This window comes from Pinus tabuliformis, chromosome 6 (assembly GCF_031772625.1).
Source record: "Pinus tabuliformis cultivar Carrire ecotype Pingquan chromosome 6, CPIR1, whole genome shotgun sequence".
Lineage (NCBI taxonomy): Eukaryota > Viridiplantae > Streptophyta > Pinopsida > Pinales > Pinaceae > Pinus > Pinus tabuliformis.
Window position 1 is genome coordinate 180,721,435 of NC_142292.1, and position 18,231 is coordinate 180,739,665.

At 39.3% G+C, this 18,231-nt stretch overlaps 1 protein-coding gene across 1 annotated transcript in view; it reads right to left on the bottom strand.

Annotated features, from left to right (window-relative positions):
* Positions 1–10,255, bottom strand: part of LOC149258077 (F-box/LRR-repeat protein 15-like) — a 195,120-nt gene extending 184,865 nt beyond the window's left edge. Inside the window, exon 1 of the mRNA XM_089414651.1 lies at positions 9,928–10,255. Within this exon, the coding sequence (XP_089270777.1) occupies positions 9,928–9,938 (11 nt within the window). The 5' untranslated portion in view covers positions 9,939–10,255. The remainder of the gene's footprint in view (positions 1–9,927) is intronic.
* Positions 10,256–18,231: the final 7,976 nt, after the last annotated feature.

The window sequence follows — 18,231 nt, forward strand, 5'->3', positions numbered from 1 at the left end:
GCTTTGGCTAGGAGCAGTGTATAGGATCATGATCTCACAATGATCTCATCCTACAATAATGTACAGTCGTGATCTTCATAGATGCAGAGATCATCTCTGTAATAATCTCAAGGAGAAGTCATGGTGCAGCAATGATGCTCTCAAGAACCTTGCGTAATGAAGTTCTTGATGCAGTAGTGATGATCTTTGAGGTGCTGCAAGGATGATGATCCCAACAGCATGATGATGATGAATGATGATGGGCATGTTAGTAAGGAACAACATAGTGTTTGATGGGAGCAGCTCAGTGACCAAGTGTAGCACAATGACGGGTGCAACATGAGTACGAGCTGCAACACTATGAAAGGTGAATCAGTCACCTTGAAGAATCAGTTGAAGCAATATGTCTTCAACTGATCTCATGCAGATATCAAAAGTCAAAGTGTTGACTTCTATTGTAAATGTACTATCTCTCTCTCTCTCTTTCTCTGCTGAACTTTGAAGATAAAAGAAGAATTGATCAAAGGGTTTCCCCACACATTGTGGGGTTTGTCCCTGGCTCGCGCCATATCTTGTGTCCTCTTGTCTTGGGTTGTCTTCTGCATATTATATTTATGTTCTATCTGCAGTTTATCGTAATGCTGATGTGATTGCTAACTGTGAAAATTTAAATAAATTGCTCTAGCATAGAACATACCAAAAACTAACAACCACCAACAGTAGAGAATTGTGCAAGTTATGGCACCGGAGGATGGCGCATATGCATCATGGAGCTTTGAGAGTACTGAGGGAGATCACTATTGGAGTTCCTAATTTCAGTGTCGAGCATTATGAGGTCTGCAGAGGGTGTGCTTTGGGAAAGTACACCAAATTACCATTCCCAGCGAGCAACAGCAGATCTACAGGTATACTAGACTTGATTCATACTGATGTTAGTGGTTGTATGTCTCATGTGTCTTTGGGTGGTTATGAGTAATATGTTATATTCATTGATGACTACTCTAGGAGGACTTGGATATATTTCCTAAAGACCAAGAGTGAGGTCTTCAGTCGCTTTAAAGAGTTCAAATCTCTTGTGGAAAAGCAAACAGGTAGGAAGATTCCGGTCTTGAGGTCAGACAATGGTGGTGAGTACACCAATGGTGGGTTTTCTAACTTCTGTGCACAAGAGGGCATTAGGAGAGAGTTCATGATTCCTTACGACCCCCAGCAGAATGAGGTGTCTGAAAGGAAGAACATAGCTATTGTTGGGGTTGCTAGAGCGATGATTCATGATCAAGGGTTGCTTTATTTTTGTGGGCTGAGGCCTAAAATACTGTTGTTCATCTTCAGAACAAGAGTCCTCACAGAGTATGGGGGCATATGACTCCACAGGAGGCTTTCACTGGAGAGAAGCCTCATGTGGGTCATCTTCGTATCTTTGGATGTCTCACGTATTCTTATATCCCCAAGGAGCAGAGGACGAAGCTGGAACCCATGACAGAGAAGGGTATCTTTATGGGTTACAACGAGACTTCGAAGGCCTATCGGATCTTCATTCCTTCTAAACGGAGAGTGGTGATTAGGAGGGATGTGAAGTTCGAGGAGAAGAGGGCCTATCAGAGATCACGGGAGTATGATGGGAGAGAGTCACAGACTTCTCCTCAATAGCGAGGTCAGGTACAGGAAGCAGGACCTCAGGGTTCTGGATCGACTAGTACAGGAGGTACTTCAGTGTCAGTGACATCTGGGGCACCAGTGGCAAGTTCACCGAGCACTTCTTTAGGGATTCCACTGGTACAGAGTTCACATGGCACTTCAGCTGACACAGGCACAGGTGCCAATACAGGTTCTTTAAGGATAGGTGTTGGTACAAGCACACCAGGGTTAGTTGCAAACCTTCAGGTTCACCAAACTGGGGGGCAGAGGATGAGGTTCCCTAGGGGGAAGCTTCTTCGGGGAAGAGGAGGCCCAAGTGGCTTCAAGACACCTTGAAGGAAGTGGAGTCTGTTGCTCCTCGAAAGAGGGTGAACAGGGAGAGTGTGCCACCTGAGCGATTTTGCAGTTATGTAGCCAAGGCTACCAGCATTGTTGACTCTGATCCTACTAACTATGAGGAGGTTGCCAGCTAGGAGTTATGGAGAGAGGCTATGGTGGAGGAGTATGCCTCTATCATTAAGAACAATGTGCGGGAATTGGTGCCTAGGCCTGAGGGCAAGTCAGTTGTGACTTCTAGGTGGCTCTACAAGATCAAGCATGTTGCAGATGGTAGCATTGAGAAGTTCAAGGTGAGGTTTGTGGCTAGAGGGTTCTCACAGATAGAGGGAGTTGACTATGAAGAGACCTTCGCTCCCGTAGCTCAGTACACTTCTATCCGGTCCCTTATTTCTATTACTGCAGAAATGGGTTGGCAGATCCATCAAATGGATATGAAGACCACATTTCTGAACGGAGTTATAGAGGAGGAGGTGTATGTTGAGCAGCCACAGGGCTTTGAGGTACTTGGTCGGGAGACCCATGTATATCGGTTGAGGCGAGCACTCTACGGACTTAAGCAAGCTCCAAGAGCTTGGTATTTGAGGATTGATACTTACTTGCAGCAGATAGTTTTCACGAAGAGTGATGCAGACCCAAACCTACACTACATTGTTGAAGGGGATGATCCACTCATTCTTGTATTGTATGTTGATGACTTGTTCATTACTAGGGCAAAGAGACTGATTAGTGATTGCAAGGAGGATCTTGCTATGGAGTTTGAGATGAAGGACATTGGACTGATGCATTACTTTTTGGGGCTTGAGGTGTGGTAGGAGGAGGGGCATATCTTTCTAGGGCAGGGGCAGTATGTTGTGGATGTGTTGAGCAAATTTCACGTGGCAGATAGTAGACACATGTCTACACCTATGATCACCAATTGGAAGAAGCTTCATGCTTCATATTCTAGTTTGGTGGATCCCACATTGTATAGGCAACTTATTGGGTCCTTGATGTATCTGGTCAACACTAGGCTAGATATATGCTTTGTAGTGAACACACTTAGCTAGTTCATGGTTGAGCCCAGGAGGGTGCACTAGGTAGCTGCAAAGCAGATTCTTCGCTACGTGCAGGGGACTGTTAATTATGGTCTGGACTGTAGGCGGGGAGATGGAGTGAGGTTGGCAAGTTACACAGATGCAGATTGGGCAGGTTGTGCTTCTGACAGGAAAAGCACTTCAGGGTGTTGCTTCGGATTGGGTTCGGCAATTGTGCTGTGGTTTAGTCGAAAGAAAAAGTCAGTTGCTTTGAGCTCTTCTGAGGCTGAGCATATGGCTGCTAGCCAAGCTAGTTGTGAGGACATTTGGCTTCGCAAGTTGTTGTATGGCCTATTTGATCAAGAGTTGAGACCGATGATTATTCACTGTGATAATCAGAGTTGCATTAAACTCACGGAGAATCCAATGTTTCATGATAGGTCAAAACACATTGACATCAGATATCATTTCATCAGAGACTATGTTCAGAAGGGGGCAGTGAATTTGGAGTATATATCAACATATGAGCAGGTGCAATGTTCTCACGAAGTCCTTGCCAAGAGGCAAGCATGTCCATTTCAGGGACAAGATGGGTGTGGTGAGAAACACTTTCCTCGGTAAGAGGGATTGTTGATTTTTAACGTACCTTGGACAAGTGGTTTCCAATGGTTTAGTCTCTACCTAGGGAAAAGTGTCCAAAATAATTCTTTTCCTAAGTGTGACTTTATAAAGTGAAAATGACTTTATAAGTGGTAAAGTCAACGTTAAATTATAAAGTGAAAAGTGACTTTAGACATAAAGTACCATGTGGGTACTTTATTTAACGGGTGAGTTAAAAAATAGAAAGTGAGAATTAAATGCACATTTATTCTCATCCCTTGATCTAAATGAATCTGAGCCATTAGATCTTAGGGTTGCCCAAAAGTCATTTAGGGAAACAAAAGGGGTAAAAGAAAAGAGAGACTGAATTCATTTCTTCATGAGCAGATTTGAGCAAGGAGGCTGAGCGCTGGAGAAAAGTTCTGAAGGAGAAATTTGTTGCAGCAAGCTGAAGGAGTGATTTCTGGGCAAAGATGGGCACGGAAATCAAGGCATAGAAGACAGCAGAAGGCATAGTACAAACAACATAATGTGAGTTGCACACCATTCGAGACAAGCTTTTGTAAAAAAAAAAATCTATATAGTTTGTACAGCGGTATGGAAATCCGTACAGTCTGTATACGTAGAGTACATATTTCCAGCTTCAAGTGGGCACGGAAATCGAGGCAAAGTGGGCACATTTTTCAACGAGTTTTGGGCTAAAGAGATAAGTTGTATTTTGTTGTTTTGTTTTGTGTGCAAATGTATTTTTCCTGAACTTGAAAGATAAATAAATTTGAAGAGCTCTCTAACAGGTTTTCCTCAGAGAAGATTGAAGGGGTTTTCCCTGGGTCTAAGTTGACCAAAAATCTGTGTGTATTTTTATGTGTGTTGTTGGTCTGTTTATGTCCATATTTATTTTCAACATGTGTTGACAGTCCCATGTGTTTTAATCTGAAAATTTCATTTCCAGAATTCTATATGTTGAATGTATGTTTATGGGAAAGGGCATTTAACTGAATGGGAGTGATAAGGTGAAATTAAAACAGGGTTGGGATTGCAGGAAACTTTTTAGTCATCAAATTTCAACATTGGGTACTTATCCTTCCACATATTCCAAGACATGATTGTCATCTAGTATGACTTCCAACCTGATCTTCCAAGCAACAAAGTTAGATGAATCACCCAGCTTCTCAGTGTCCTTGAAGTAAGAGGTAGACATCTTGACCAAGTCAAATAGGCTCTTTTAGCTTCTTCCATAGATGATTGCTCTTGTTTCTTGATTCCTTGGGCTTGTCTTCACCTCAACTCTGATTCCATGTTAATTTTCCACTGTTCTATGCTACTACAATCACTTAGCCCAATCTTTTCTTCAATTAGCAATCAAATTCAACCTTCCAATCTTAAATAGCAATTGTAGATAGAACAGTAAATGTAATGTACAATAGAAGACAATCAAGAGCAATAACAAGAGACACAAGATTTGGTCAAAGACCAAGGGAAAACCCCACAAGGGGGGAAACCCTTTCAAATTCTTCTTCTATTAGATTATCATCAAATGTTCTGCAGAGAGATACAATAATTCAATTCATCAACAAAAGAGTCAAAGTCAAATCTTTGACTATCCAAGAGATCAACCAACCAATATTCAATAGATGAGCATAAAAGTCAAACCTGGTCACCAAGTCAAAGTCTACAATTCTGCCATAGTCAACAGCAGTCAAAGATGCCCTAACCAGTCCACAAGTCATCAGTCAAATTGCCTTAAAGGAGTTCGGTCAACAGTCAACATACTCGGCCTTCCTTGCTAGTCAAACTTCAATCATAACAGTCCCAAACAACTCGGTCAAAGGAGAGAGAAGAACTCTTCAGTCATTCCAAATTTTAGAGGTCAAAGTCAACGGTTAGAAGTAGTCAAAAGTGCCCAGAAAATCTCAACTCCTCCACAGAAAATCTCAGCCTCCAAAGATCGAAATTATACAAGTCAAACTTGATCAACAGTCACCCAAAAAGGAAGTCAACGCAAAATTTCATATATGCCTCTTTCCCTTCACACGTGTGAACTTGGTTACCTTGCTTCAGACCTATACTAGCCAATCCAAAGAAGAGAGAGAAGAAGATGCTTGAGTTGTGATGCTTCAAAGGGATGTGACATTAGGCCTATTTATATGCGTTGGAGGAGACCCAATTTGTCTTCTAGGCCGACCTGAAATTTTGTGCACATGTGGGTTTTCACATTAAAAATATATTTTTCCTTGACCAAATTAAATTCTTCCAAGGGCAAAGAGGGTATTTTCTAGAGAGGAAGGCTATCTAGAGGGAATTTGTCCTTGAGTTGTCAAATTAACAATAATCCCAATTCAAGGTCGAGTTCCAAGTGGCTAAAGGATTAGTTGTGTAGTGTTGTAGATGGCTTGTGCATTCCTTCTTTCCAGTGGCAACATATCAGTCTTCATCCTGTGCACTTTTGTTGAGTATGACATGAGTGAAGAGGAGTGGAGTAGAGGGGGAGCTGACTCCACGATATCTGGGCTAAACTAAAGTGCTAACATGAGAGACCTTTGACTGCTACGTGGACTATTGTTAGGATGCTAGCTGACTGCGTGGGGAACGGTGGGAGATGCCAACATAACTCAAGTGTTTACTTGTTGTGAATAGGTGGAGCAATGTGGAGATTAGAGTGGAGACGCAATCCACTAACAACTGAAGTATCTCAACCTTAATTGCCCCTTTGAAATCTGTGTGGATACTAGGAGATCTCGGCCTACTAACAAGGCAATTCAGCCCTCTTAACTACTAGTAAATTGGTGCCATGGGATGGTCAATCAATGGTGGTCTTATGTGGTATCCATCTTATCCTTTAGCTAATCCATGACTTCATCTTGATTTTCCGCATCATTTTTGACTTGTCCTTTTGACTTTGAGAGCATAATTAATATGTATCAATTATTATTTTTTGTTACCCTTTTGCTACTAACATAGGAAAAGTGGTTTTTGAGGGGGTGTTATTGACTTTTTGACCTCCAAAGTGTACCTTAGAAGAATGTTGGGATGGAGAGCATGAATTTTAAGTACTTATACGCCCCAACATCTTCTAGGATCACTTATTTACAATTTTACATAAAAATTAATTAAAAAATCCCATCATGCAGGAATATTTAATAATTTAAAAAATCCTACAAAAAACCTAGTCAAATTCTGCGACACTTCATATATGTCTTAGCATGGTAATATACATCGACTCTAGGCATTAGGACGGACCCAAGGCCCAATCATCAAGCCGCACTCCAGCTTTGGAGGTATGTGAGTGAAAAAACTCAGCTAGTTATTCATCGCTGAAAAGCGAGAATAATTAGCTAAGTGAAAAAAAACACTCTAGAGTGGACTCACTTGATGACCGGGTCCCAAGTCGCCTAAGCCTATTACAAAAATTCATCATGCTAGCGAAATTTAATACAATTCCCCGCAGGGTTGCGAAATTTGAGAGAAAGAGAATGTAGAGAGAGGAGAGAGAAAGAGACATAGGTGCCTTTTTGACTTTTGAAATTCCAAAAATTTTGATGGGTGCCCTATACATTGGGCCATGGAGTGTTCAGATTCTGCTAGGTATAACTTAGCAAATAACAGGCTTCAACAATTGTGAGGTGGACTCCAACTTGTACAATGTACTTGTTGAGGATGAGTCACTCATCTTGGCACTTTATGTTGATGGTCTTTTCTTGACGGGATTGGAGAAGCTCATAGGTATGTGCAAGGAGGACCTTGCTTCGAAGTTTGAAATGAAGTGTTCGAAATACTGAGAGGGCGATGAATCAATATTTCACTTCAATTAGATAATTTTAACTTCACAAAGCATTAATGATTCATAGGAGAAAAGTTTCTCCTATGGGGTCACCCACTTTTGGTGGGTAACAGGGTGTATATATCAAAATGGCACTAAGTGCAATACATATCATCAACAAAATACATAATCAATAAGGCTCTAGATTTCAAAAACAATGCTACAACTAAAGCTACTAGGCCATTGGGCTACTACAAATCACTGATCAACATTACCACTCATCAAACTTCTACTTGTATAGCCTTTTCCCTATCCTTTGCCTCCTTAAACTTCTCAAAATTTTCAAGGTATTATGCCCTAACAGGCCCTACATCATCTAGTGCATCACATGGGGTTACTTGGCCTCTTATACCAACCAAATGTTATTTCAACCTATGAATGCCCCCCTCTCATTAGACGCTTGCAATATTTGCACAACACTTTTCCCTCGACAACATCATAGTGAACCCATGTAGCATCTTTGGCTTTTGGGGCCATGGTGGATGATGACATTTCAGATCTGAAGGGAAATAGATCTGCAAATAGGAAAAACAATGCAACTAAGTAAAATCCAAAACCTGTGATAAAATTGAAAACAAAAAAAGGCATATTTAGCATACAAAGCCTCCTCCCAAAGATGCCAACTCCACTAGTGACTAGACAGCTCCACACCACCTCCAAGATGACAAAGAAACTCCAAACATGCGCCTGTTGCACAACTCTCCAAGCTCTCTTAGGAGGCCAAAAATTGGAGGGACACTGCCCATGGTTTCATTAGAAACCACCCAAAACCCCAATTTGTGGGCCCACACCACTCGTTGTCTGCGACTCTGCGCTTTACTCAACCAAGTCAGTTTGGTACCTAATCGATACAAATTGATCCCCGAACCAACTTGTTGGGCTGGTTTGACCATCCTCAGTTGCTAACCGGCCAGTTTGACCGATTTTCAGTTTAGACCAGCGATGTTTTAAAACCATGGATGCAAGAGCTGAAATCTGCAACTAAAGTTCTTCCTGATGAAGAGGGCTAAGCATCTCTGGTCCTGGTACTAGAAGAAAGTAGAGAGGGAATCCCCCAAGTCCCTATAGAGGCAGTGATAGCATCCTCTGAACTCATAGTATGGGGGACGCCTAAAAATGAGGTGTGTCTCCGTCTCTAGCTCCTGAAGGTGGCACACCTGGTAGTTCCTATGAAATCATGGTAGATGGTGATTCGTCTCTATCCAGAGTCGATGAGAGCCAACCCAGAGTTGTACCAAAGGAATTTTAAGTGAGTGCATCCAATGCCTATGCAATATCCATATAAGGGAGGTGAACGATGATGACATCCCGCAGCTCCAAAAAATGCTCTAGGTAGAAGGACATCTTCAAGCCAAGTATATCAGAAGAGAAACCCCAAATTTTTACCAATAATGAAGCAAACAACCAAACTTAGATGACTAATGATTCACCAACTAGTTGTCCTTACAGTGTTTTTTTCTTTCTTGAGATCAATAACAACAATGCAGTTCATCCAATGATAAATTCCATGTAAAAAGAGTATATAAATATGACACAATCAAACCCAAACAACCAAAATGTGAAATTGAATCACACCAACCTCCTGGAGGTTGTTACTCATTTTTGTGCTGCTTGTTCCATTCTCTCATTACTTTTTCAATTAGAAACAATGAGAATCTTCTTACCCCAATCAGAGAAATCCAACACTCCTAATGTCTTTGTTATCATCGTTTTTGTCTCAAGCATGACCACTTAAGAAAATGTAAAAGGAACTAAAAGAAATGGCCGATAAGACCGGAAGGATCCCTCTTTGGTTGGCACTCGTTTCTAATTTGGGCACCCACAGACATGGGCTATTTTGTATTTAGTTGTAGCAGCCTCCTATTTTGTACTGTTTTCTTTTCGAAGTTAATAAGAAAACAGGGATCTGTTTTTGAGAGGTGTGTGTTTTTGAGAGGTGCAGATTCCACTGTTTGCTGTTTGTATATTCAATTAGTCATGTGCTTGTAGATCAAGTATAAAAACCAGCAGTTTTAATAGTTTTCTTGGTTTATTGCTTTTGAGGGTTTGAAGATGCAGATTTTGCTTACTATGATGAAAATTTATACAAGCAAAAATCCAAACTTAAATCTTATGTCAGTAATAATAGTGATGACACCCTTATCGCATAAAAATTGCATTTCTATAATATAACATCATTACAAGAGTATGCACACAAAATAGTTCCCGTAAAGAGTCAAATACATAAGTATTTTGTAGTTGGGTACACGATAATAATAACCAAAAAGCCAACCATTCTTGCATTGAAACTCAATACATTGTTCTTTAAGCCTTGAGATTGAAGAATTTGAGGGGCCTGATGCTTCCGTTAATTTTCAGTTATGTTGAGTTAATAAACAAAGTTTTGCAATGGCCTTAGAGGGAAATTATTTTTTCACCCCCAAACACCGATTCCGGCCCTTGAAGATGTAGGAATTAAAAAAATAACCAAACCAATGATTTTTTATTCGGGAGAGAATTTAACGATTGGAATGAATTGAATTGGCGGAGAGAACTTACCTCGGTGGCATGAAGAGCTTGTGGCGCCTAAGGGGGATTCCACCGGCCACGTTTTCAGTACCAGAAATTGCGCGAGGGAGTGATGAGGACTACTTCGTGAGCGTGGGCTATCTGTCGTTGCTGCTGCTCTCCAGTGAGAGATATTAATGCAGTTGAGATATTAAGGTAATTGCTCCCGGGAATCGACCCCTTTAATTCAATCGCTGTTTTATGTCAAAAAGTGGCAATCAACGACCACATATTGTTATAAGCAAGGCTCGATTTGTGTGTTATAATCTCCAATAGCGTTTGTGTGTTATAATCTCCAAGTGTATTTGGTTCCTTCCACAGGAGTACATCCTTTAAATCTACTTTCGGTGAGAGATGGTTCAATTTTCCCATTTGCTTCCTTCCAAATGCCCCCTAAGCGATAAATCTCATGATGGTTGACAGAGTTAAAAATCGACCTTCATACGTGTAAAGATCTTATCAAATTTTCAAAAAGAGTGACATAAATAGTAATTAAAAATTTAGGCACCCCAAAGAGTTGAAATTAGGGAGTAGCATGCTTCATAGATAAATAATAAAATTAAGGAAATGGTGTTCACTACATTTGCAAAAATTCCAAGTTAAATAAAGGAGCATGCTTCATAGGGAAATAATAAAATTAAGGAAATGGTGTTAACTGCATTTGCAAAAATTCGAAGTTAAGTTTTTTAGTTTCACCTAAAATGGATTTGAATTTTAATTTTATGGTTTATATAATATTTTATAATATTGTGATCGTCAATTGAGATATCTTATGAGTTATAATTTCTTTTAATTATATTGTTTTATATTTATTTATTTATTGCCTACATGATATAGAATAGATAGTAATGGGGTGTATTGTTAAGTTACTTTATAGTTATAATTTCTTTTAATTATGTTTTATGTTTATTTATTTATTGTTTATTGGACATAGAATAGACAGTGATGGGGTGTACTATTAAGACACTATGTGATGTGAAGGTCGTTGGTTCAAAACTATGGGGGCAAAAATCTAGTCATGTAAGGGTTGGTGTGACGCAAGGCAGGTGCAATCTCTAGGTAATTTTGACAGCTTAGATGCCCCTGGGTCATGATTTCTCAAGCCAAAGGTTAAGCCTGTAGTCTTCTCTGGAAGACACAAACAACTTGACAAACAAACAAAAATTATTTATTTATTTTCAAATGATGTATATATATACACATACTAGTCATCACACTATCTATTGAGAAACAAAAGTATTATACTTTTAACTATCTATCCAATTTGTGTTCAATAACCACTATTCTACTTACATCAAGAAAAAGGATCCATTGATAGGCCTATACATCAAAATAAACTAAAATAATTGATCACAAAATACTCTCCATAGGCTCCACCTCAACCCCTTCATTGAATTCACAAAGGTTGACCCAACTAGTGGACAAGGAGAGGGATTCCTTTGACAAGGCATCCACTTCTTCGTTTAATTCATGGAGAATATGACAATATGAGATCCACTCAAAAGATCCACGAACCTGTTGGATATTACGCAAAAGAGTCTCTAGGCCAATGTTGCTCACCAGACAGTCTATGACCAATTTTGAGTCACCCATGACTTGTATCTTTTTAAATCTTTTTTTCTTGTGAGTTTCAAAATGAACTAAAGGGCCATGAACTTTGCCTTGTTGTTTGATCCTCTGCCTGGAGCATATCTGAAGTACATGAAATGTGAATGGCTTAAATATAGAACAACTCTAACTCCACATTGAGGCAGGTGACCTTGACTGACCCAATCGAAATATCCCTAAGGAAAATCAAAGTCCAATTTGGGAATATGTGGCGTCCTTGGATTTTTCTACTTTGGATTATTGTTTGAGTGCAAGAGAGATAACTTTAACTGCACATGATTCCGAAGAAAGTTCCTTATCCTAAAAAATACTAAAATTTTTGGCTCTGCATATACATCTTGCTAATATGCAAGGCGAACCAACAAATTATCTAACATCCAAGATCTAAAACAACCTGCAAGGTTATACCCCTCCTAGCATGTTTTGGGCTTGAATTCCTTCCAAATGAGAATTATAATTTGATCCAGAAAACTACATCACACAATGATTCGAATCTTGGGGGCTTAAGATCCAGGAACCATGAAGGTTGAGAAAGGAGGGGAGGAACATATATATCTACCAAGCAACAAATCCCAAAACATTTAAAAAAAAATGCCCACACTGAATATAACATATGATTTTATTAAATGAAGAAGAAGGCCCTTTTACAACTACATTATGGAGGACCCATATGTCCTTTTGCAAGGTGAGGCTCGTTATTTATAGTATTCTCGTTGCCTCATTGAGTTACATTATTTAATAACGTGGATAAATACCATGGGTGAATACCATGGGTAAATACCATGGGTGGATATCGCTTTCCATTTGGATCCATCCTCCCCCCTTAGGAAGCAACGGTCCCCATTGCATTAAGTTCCCTCCTAAGAAGCTTTTGTTGAATATGAGCAAATGAAGAGAATGGTTTGATGTGGTTGCCCCATAACTGTGGGTTTGTGGATGACCCATAATCGTGGGTTTGTGGATGACCCATGTTGAAGGAAAGTGTAACTAGGTTCGGTCTTCATAAATGTACTTTTGATATTTGTATTTATTCAAGAAAAGAAATATTATTTTTATAATATATGTCACTAAGTTTCTTGCTCATTGAAATAGGTCTATCACTATTTAAAGTGTTATAGATTAGTCAAATAGTCAAAAGAAGAAGTTGAAGACCTTAAGGACATGTTATACCTTATATGTATATGTATTATGGTCAAGAGAATACCTCCAAGCAAAGTCACAAGAATCCTCCAAGCAACGACATCCCTGAAAGAAGAAATCTGAAGCATAAAAGCAGTCCTCAAGTCAGCCTAAATGCAGTTGACAAGTCAGCCTAAATATAGTTGACTAGTCGACCTAAAAGAAGGAGCAGACTCCTATATATAAGAGTCATTTCACCCTCCAAGAAAGCATAATTCATCTCTGAAATCAGCGCAGAACAGAAGTAAGTGAAAAGGGTAATAAAAGGACAAGAGAAGGAGCCTCTAGTGCAGCGTACAAGGAAGAGACTAGACCGAAGTTGAAGGGATTATTTTCTAGGGTAGAAAATAGTCACACATGTGAGAAATAGACCTCTTCCTACAGTCACAACAACACTATATTTACAGTCACATAATATCTTTGGTTGGGCAATCTAAGCACTCCTATAAGGCCCCTCACTCAAGCGTAAAAGGTGCTCTCACAAATGAAGAAGGAGGAGGTCTACACCATGGAGAAAAAAGTCACACGTGCGAAGGTAAAGAGGTTGTCCCTGCTGTCATAATAGCCCTCCTATTGCAGTCCTACAAGTTCATTGATTGGTGAAGACGAGAAAAGAATCAACATATGAAAAGGGTCTCATTAAAGGCATCTTCTCTAGAGAAAGTACAACAAGGTTCCTGACACGTTGAAAGAAGAATGAAGTGCTGAAAGAAGGAGGATGAAGTGCTGGGAAACAAAGTGTTGAAGGGTATATGATGCAGAAAAGAGTGAGGTCTTGACTTGTGCTTGGAGGATCTCTTAGTCAGGGGTCTAGGGTTTGGAATTTATCAATAGAAGCTTCAATAAGAGAATTCGCTAAAGGGTTTTCCTCTCAAGAGTAGAGAGGTTTTGGCCCTGGCAAAAAGCCAACATCTTGTGTTCTTGTTTTTATGTTTTGGTAGCAGTTTGATGAAGTACACACATATGCACTAATAAGAAGAAGAAGAAGAAGAATCTAACAAGAAAAGTAAAAAGACTCCAAATATTATTATCAAGTAACGAAGAATCACGCTACACTACTTTACCCTAGATTCTTCAACATGGTATCAGAGCTAAGGTGACACACCAAGGAGAGGGCAACTCAAGAACACTCGTCAAGGAGAAGCATCTAAAAGATTGAAGCATCAAGCCTAGAAGTCTCAATCACTTCAAGGTCAAGAAGGGCCTACAATCCATCATTCATCAAGGAGGTCTACAATGCTAGAAGAAGAGCCTTACATAAAGGCACCCACAAAGAAGAGCATATTGAAGCAGGACCTACATCAAGCTACAATTCTTTAAACAAACCTCATCACCAAGCAAGTCCACTTAGAGAAGGCAACTTGAAGAACATCAAGATCCAGGGAAGACAAGCCATCAAGCCTTCAAGGAGGAAGCAAATCCATTACATCTCAAAATCTATCAAGTAAGTACATGTCCCCTTCTGAATATATATCAATGTCTTTTTGCAAGGACATCAATAAATTGGTAGGTACCAATAACTTTCTTACATGGAAGAAGAGGATTGATCTACTACTCAAGGAGAAGGAAATCCTAGAGCATGTTAAAGGGAATATCATTATTCCTGCTAAGGAACAGACTCAAGCCTTAGCCAAGTATAATAAGGATGACACAAGATCTCAAAGGATTATGATAGAATCAATCCAAGACTCTCTCATTCCTTATATCTCCAAGTTTGAGACATCAAAATAAATTTATGATAAGCTAGTATATCTATTCTCGGTATCCACAACCGAAGAAGTTATATCATTGGGAAATGAATTATACAAGATGAAGATAACAAAGGAAGGAATAGCTCCCTACTTCATGAAAATCTCTTAAATGAGAAATAAACTTCAAGAGCTTGGGGAAGTCATGTCTAACAGAGAGATGACAACTGTAGTACTCAATACTCTACCTAAGGAGTGGGGAAATTTCACATCTAGCATATATGCCAAGAAGGAAGCAATCACTCTCAGTGAAATGTGGTCTCTATGCAGAACAGAGGAAACCAGACTTAAGGCAAAAGAACATGTGGGATCAAAGGAGCAAGCATTTGCTACCAAGGCCAAAAGAAAGGGTAAATTTGGCAAGTTTGTTCCACGAAGAACAAACAACAAAGACATGTCCAAGATCCAATGTTTTGGATGCCAAGAATATGGACATTACAAAAGGAATTGCCCTAAGCTTAAGAAGGACAACAACAACAAAATAAAGAGGGAAGAAGCTCACTTGACTTAATAGATGAAATAAGAAGGAAAGAAGCAAAAGAAGGAATATCCTTCGGATCTCTACTATGACTAGGTCAAACTCTTTACTTCTAGACCTCTTTCAAAATTTTGAGTAGGATAGGAGCATGTACGAATAAATTAAAATTGCATGGCTAGAATCATCCTCTAGAATCTAGAAGCATGATGTACATAGAATTCTAGATACTCATGAAGATGTAGCATTTAGAATAAGAATAAATCATGCATGGGTGAAAATATCTTCTAGAATATAGGAGCATGGCAGATATAGCTCAAGATATTCATGTAGAAGAAGCATACCTAGTATAGACCTCATACATGACGAAAGAAAATTGATCATGATAAGAATCTTAGAAGACCTACATCATCAAAAGAAAGGAAATTTTTGCAAGGCAAGGAGCTTTAAGATCCTATGATGGAATCTTCAAAAGAAGGTTCATGGACCAAAGCAGATGTCTCATTGGGAATCCCATTCATGGGTTTCAAGAAAAGAATGATATGCAGGCAAGCTAAGATGAAGCAAGAAGGGCCACACCAAAGGATGATCAAAGGAGAATCAAGATGAGGTATGTATGCATCAAAGTTTAAGTCATGTTTTCATTTGTATATTATTGAGTCAAGGGTACAATTTATAACATGATCAAGCATGAAAGAATCTCTTTCAACAAGAATATTCTCGAAGGCATGTACCAATGGAATGAAGGTCAACAAAAAAATATGCTCACATAAGGAGCATAAGATTGTTGACTAAGAAGCAAGAAGAAATGTTGACAAGTCCAGAAAGCAAGCAATGAAAGAATGTTGTCACAAAGAAGCATTAGATGGTTGACCTATCTATCTGAGAAGAAGCTAGTGAAGAAAGAGATCAAGCATGTGAAGAACACCATGATCACCAAGAATCACTATTTGACAAAATGCCTTAAAAGATATCTCCCAAAAGAAGGCAAGACAACTCTGATAAAGGAAGAAAGGACCCTTGACATCTATGAAGGCCTTGGAGATGTAAAAAGTGCAGATAACTAATTCTACTCCACAAAGATGTCATGACGAAGAAGCCATCCAACAAAAGAAAAGGCAATGTTGAAGCAATATCAGGATGAAGTCATGATGGGCTACTAGGTCAAAACATGTAATCAAGCAAGTACAATGAAGCATCCATGAGAAGAGTATTCTAAAGCATGGACAAGATGACAAAGGAGTAGCCAAGATGACAAGAAAAACCTGATAGTCACTTTCCACGAAGCAATGACATGACAAACCAAGAATGGATGGTGCCCTACCTAGAAGAAGTTCGAACAAAGACTTCATCACATCAAGAAAGAAATGAGATGAAGCAACTGAAGAACCCACGAAGAAGAAGTTGTTGATGAAGGAAAGAGTTCCCACTTAAGAGGGAGCTTTCACAGGTCTTTGATCGAGGGGGAGTTTTGGATCATCCCTGATTACAAAGGAGTGACAATTGTGTTTTCCATTTCATGGGTCATGCACTAGATAAGGACTAATAGCCGTAAGTCTAGATGAAGGCCATGAATGGAAATGTAGACACAAGTTAGACACAACATTCATGTCTTCACACAGGAAGAAAGAATGGGAGGATTGGGTAATCATCTGGCATGTGGTACTCTTTAAGGATGTGTAGGGCATCCAAGATAAGAGTAGGCAAGAAGACCAATATTCTTTGAGGGTTGGGAACCCAAGATAAGAATAGTCCTAGAAGGTCATACTCGAAGAACACTTGGGTGGGTATGTACCTTGAGAGACAATGATGAAGGTGTCTATAAATCATTAGTCTTGTCGTCATTGTAGCTCATGGTCTCGTAAAGAGATGGAGTTGTTAGTCAAGGCCTTGCACTATGACAATGTTGATGGATATGATGCTATAACAGATGGATTGCTAATCTGGTTTCTCTTATGTGAATTCTTCAAGATTGCTAATAGCCAAACACCTTGTAATGTTGTATGAATACCTCCCTAGTTAAGAGGGAGTGTTGAAAGAAAGTGTAACTAGGTTTGTTCTTCATAAATGTACTTTCGATATTTGTATTTATTCAAGAAAATAAATATTATTTTTATAATATATGTCAATGAGTTTCTTGCTCATTGAAATAGGTCTAGCACTATTTAAAGTGCTATAGGTGAGTCAAATAGTCAAAAGAATAAGTTGAAGACCTTAAGGGCATGTTATACCTTATATGTATATGTATTATGGTCAAGAGAATACCTCCAAGCAAAGTCACAAGAATCCTCCAAGAAACGACATCCCTCAAAGAAGAAATCCAAAGCATAAAAGCAGTCCTCAAGTCGGCCTAAACGCAGTTGACAAGTCAGCCTAAATGTAGTTGACTAGTCGGCCTAAATGCAACTGACTAGTCGACCTAAAAGAAGAAGCAGACTCCTATATATAAGAGTCATTTTACCCTCCAAGAAAGTGTAATTCATCTCTAAAATTAGTGCAGAACAGAAGTAAGTGAAAAGGGTAATAAAAGGACAAGAGAAGGAGCCTCTAGTACAACATACAAGGAAGATATTGTTTTCTAGGGTAGAAAACAGTCACATGTGCGAGAAACAGACCTCTTCCTACAGTCACAACAACACTATATTTATAGTCACATAATATCTTTGGTTGGGCAATCTAAGCAGGCCTATAAGGCTCCTCACTCAAGCGTAGAAGGTGCTCTCACAAACGAAGAAGGAGGAGGTCTATACCATGGAGAAAACAATCACACATGCAAAGGTAAAGAGCCTGTCCTTGCTGTCATAACTGCCCTCCTATTGCAGTCCTACAAGTTCATTTATTGGTAAAGATGAGAAAAGAATCAACATATGAAAAGGGTCTCATTAAAGGAATCTTCTCTAGAGCAAGTACAACAAGGTTCCGAACAAGTTGAAACAAGAACGAAGTGTCGGGAAACAAAGTCTCGGAAGAAGTGTCAGGGTATATGATGCAAAAAGGAGTGAGGTCTTAACTTGTGCTTGGAGGATCTCTTAGTCAGGGGTCTATGGTTTGGCATTGATCAATAGAAGCTTCAATAAGAGAAATTCACCAAAGGGTTTTCCTCTCAAGAGTAGAGAAGTTTTGGCCATGGCAGAAAGCCAACATCTTGTGTTCTTGTTTTTATGTTTTGGTAGCAGTTTGATGAAGTACACACATATGCACTAATAAGAAGAAGAAGAAGAATAAGCTAAAAATAAAAGTAAAAAGACTCCACCAATTGTTATCAAGTAACGAAGAATCACACTA